Source organism: Pseudogymnoascus destructans (assembly GCF_001641265.1).
Source record: "Pseudogymnoascus destructans isolate 20631-21 unplaced genomic scaffold scaffold_11, whole genome shotgun sequence".
Classification (NCBI taxonomy): Eukaryota; Fungi; Ascomycota; class Leotiomycetes; order Thelebolales; family Thelebolaceae; genus Pseudogymnoascus; species Pseudogymnoascus destructans.
Window position 1 is genome coordinate 237,434 of NW_020167530.1, and position 2,933 is coordinate 240,366.

Consider the following 2,933-nt stretch of genomic DNA (forward strand, 5'->3'; position numbering starts at 1 on the left):
CCCCGCTAGCCTTGTGACTTATAAGTCACATTATTAGAGCCTAGCCCTAATAGCCCTATAACTAATGTCACATTATAGTAGCCGTAACACTAGGTCCCCCTCCTAAAGGACTCTTAGGTCTTGCATTAAGGAAATCACTAGTTACTTAAGTAGGGTAATTCCTACTTAATTGCTCGAAAAGAACAGCAACCTAATGTCGCTATGTTCTAGCTGTCTTCAGAACAAATGATCTTGTATCATTGTTGCTAGTAATCATCATTATAGCAAATCTACTTGTTGCAATTCCAAATGCAATGCTTACGCCCCTTCTCCTACTGATTAGGAGAAGCTTTGTAAAGAGGAAGAGTGTCTTAAGGCCAAAGAGGAAGCGGCAGCATCTTAGGAACATGAGGCTCACCTCTGCGCTTAAGAAGTATATGCCTGTTACATGCATCTTCGCAAACAGCACAAAGCTCTTGAAACCCAAAGTGTTAAGATGCTATGTCATGGTCTAAAATCCTTAGACAAGTTAGAGGAGGTTCAGGAACCTAAGCGGCATAAAATTTCCCTTCTCCTAACTGCCTCTAAGGCTACCTCTAGGGGCAGGAAGGCTCTTAGGAGAACTACTAGCCAAGTGAGTCACACCACAGGACCCCACGTGATCCTTAGAATGGAACTGTGAGAACTGTTGGAAGTTGTACAGTTCCTACAGTTCCTTAGGGTGGACCTATAGGAACTGTTAGAACTCACACAGTTCCTACAGTTCCTCACAGTTGTTACAGCTCACCCTAACTTCAGTGCTAAGTCAAGGAATATGTGAGTTAGGAAAGGCTACGGTCATGGGTCATGTATGAGTCATGAAACAGTCATGAGACTAGGACCACATGACTGATCCTACATAGTCTATAGATCAGACAGGATCTGTGAGTTACGAGGAGGTCACAGGACACAACTGATACTACATAGTCTATAGACTAGACAGGATCAGTAAGGCACGACACCACTATATAAGTAGATAGTATTTTCTTAGTTAGGAGTTTCGTGTTACGGCTACGGTAATGTGACATCATGGTTACAGGAACAGGGCCTAGTAACGTGACGTGTGAGTCACAAGGGGGCAAGCGGGGTAGGCTGCCATGTGACGGGGCTAATGGATAGTTGCAGAAACTAGTGGATATTGGATAGTTGAGCTATTCACGAACTATCCTGAATATCTAGCTATCCGCCAACTATCCAGATTACCCATGAGGCACGACGCCACTATATAAGTAGATAGTATTTCCTTAGATAGAAGCTTCGTGCTCAACTCAATATAGTATTCTTTACAATACTGTAACGTGTTACTTGGAAAGCCTTTGTGTCTAATCCCCTGCCTCCTCTGTCAAGTCAACCTTACGCAAGAAACCTCTGTGTCTTCTATCGTTTACAAGTCAGCGTTACACTTTGAGCACCACTTATACGAGGTACCAGCTTACACACAAAGCAACATGGCTGGAGACAATACTGGATCAATCGTTGGATCGAAGGGGAAGGTTGCTACTGAACCTACCATCGAAGCCCCACAGGCTCACCCTTCGGACAAGTTGAAGATTGCATTCCCAGACACCTTTCATGGGGATCGCAAGAAGCTCAAGAGTTTCATCATCCAGACAGAGCTATGGATGGCGTTTAACGCCAAACACTTCAACAAAGAAGTGGAACAGTGTCATACTGACATTCGTTGCACTCAGTTTGCTATCAAACTCAAGAGCAAACTTGGAAATCTCCTCCTCAAACCTACAAGTCACTATACATATTTTGGCTTATCACACCAACAACAAGAGCAATACTACTCAACGATTGCTACAACCATCTATGATTCATTACACGTCATCGCTCCTTAGTTACTGGGCCGATATTACCACATAGCATATCTCTACAACCCTCTATGATTCATTACATGACATCACTCATACTACCACATGACATATCTCTACCAACTAGAGGCCTAGGAGCATGAACGATAGCTCTAAAAGCTCCTACGAAACTCTATGATTCATTACATGTCATCGCTCTTTAGTTACCCACAAGATTGGTTAAGTTATGACATAATTTGTCTATGACATAATTTGTCTATGACATAATTTGTCTATAGGGGTACTCTGACCTTGGACCTCCTTTTACTTCCTATAGGCTACGAACCTAAGAGATGGTTCTATGGGATTCTCTTACGTCGACTACAGTTACCAAGCCTGGTAATCATGGAAAGTCTTGGAAAATGAGAGAACTACACTCCTTTGGCATAAATAGGATTGCCCTTTCCTTAAGAAAGGGCAAGCAGGCAATACAGTAAATCGACTATCACATACTTCCACGTCTTTTCCAAGCTTCCAAGCATTCATCTTGTTACTCCTTGTTTCTGAAAAGTCAGTGAGGTGTTAACCTCTGACTTACCCCTGAGTTCCCAGACTCAACATTTGTTGCAACTTGTCTGAACCACTTCACTACATCACACACCTGATTGCTGCGTTGTGGAATAGTCTAAGCTACGACCCTTTGGCTCTTTTTCCTAAGACAGTGTGTTGTCTTAGTAAATTCATCCCTTCCTTGGGTGGCTAGATTCTCACATCTGGTGCACCCACCATTACAAACAGGTCCTATGGGCTGTGGCACTCTTTCGAGGACCAGCCTCAGAATGGATCTCTAACTACCTCGCCGACTACATGAACCATCGAACACCCGACGAAAAATGCAACACCTTAGCTAGTCAAGGAACGAAGGAAATTTTTGTATCCTGGAACAGATTCCTCAAAACGCTCAAGGCAAACTTCAGAGACATCGATGAATGACAGAATGCAGTCAGGGCACTCCAGGCTCTCAAACAGAGAGGATCAGCAGTTGCATACACCGCTGAGTTTCAACAGCATGCAACACTCACCAACTGCGGAGACGAGGCTATCTGTGACCAATTCTAC

The 2,933-nt window shown here is 43.6% G+C and overlaps 1 protein-coding gene across 1 annotated transcript; it reads left to right on the forward strand.

The window, feature by feature from the left end:
• Positions 1–1,466: 1,466 nt before the first annotated feature.
• On the forward strand, positions 1,467–1,862 carry VC83_04913 (uncharacterized protein; the record flags this gene model as incomplete). Its single annotated transcript, XM_024468539.1, has 1 exon — positions 1,467–1,862. One exon carries the CDS (start codon positions 1,467–1,469, stop codon positions 1,860–1,862), a length of 396 nt encoding a protein of 131 aa, XP_024323956.1.
• Positions 1,863–2,933: the final 1,071 nt, after the last annotated feature.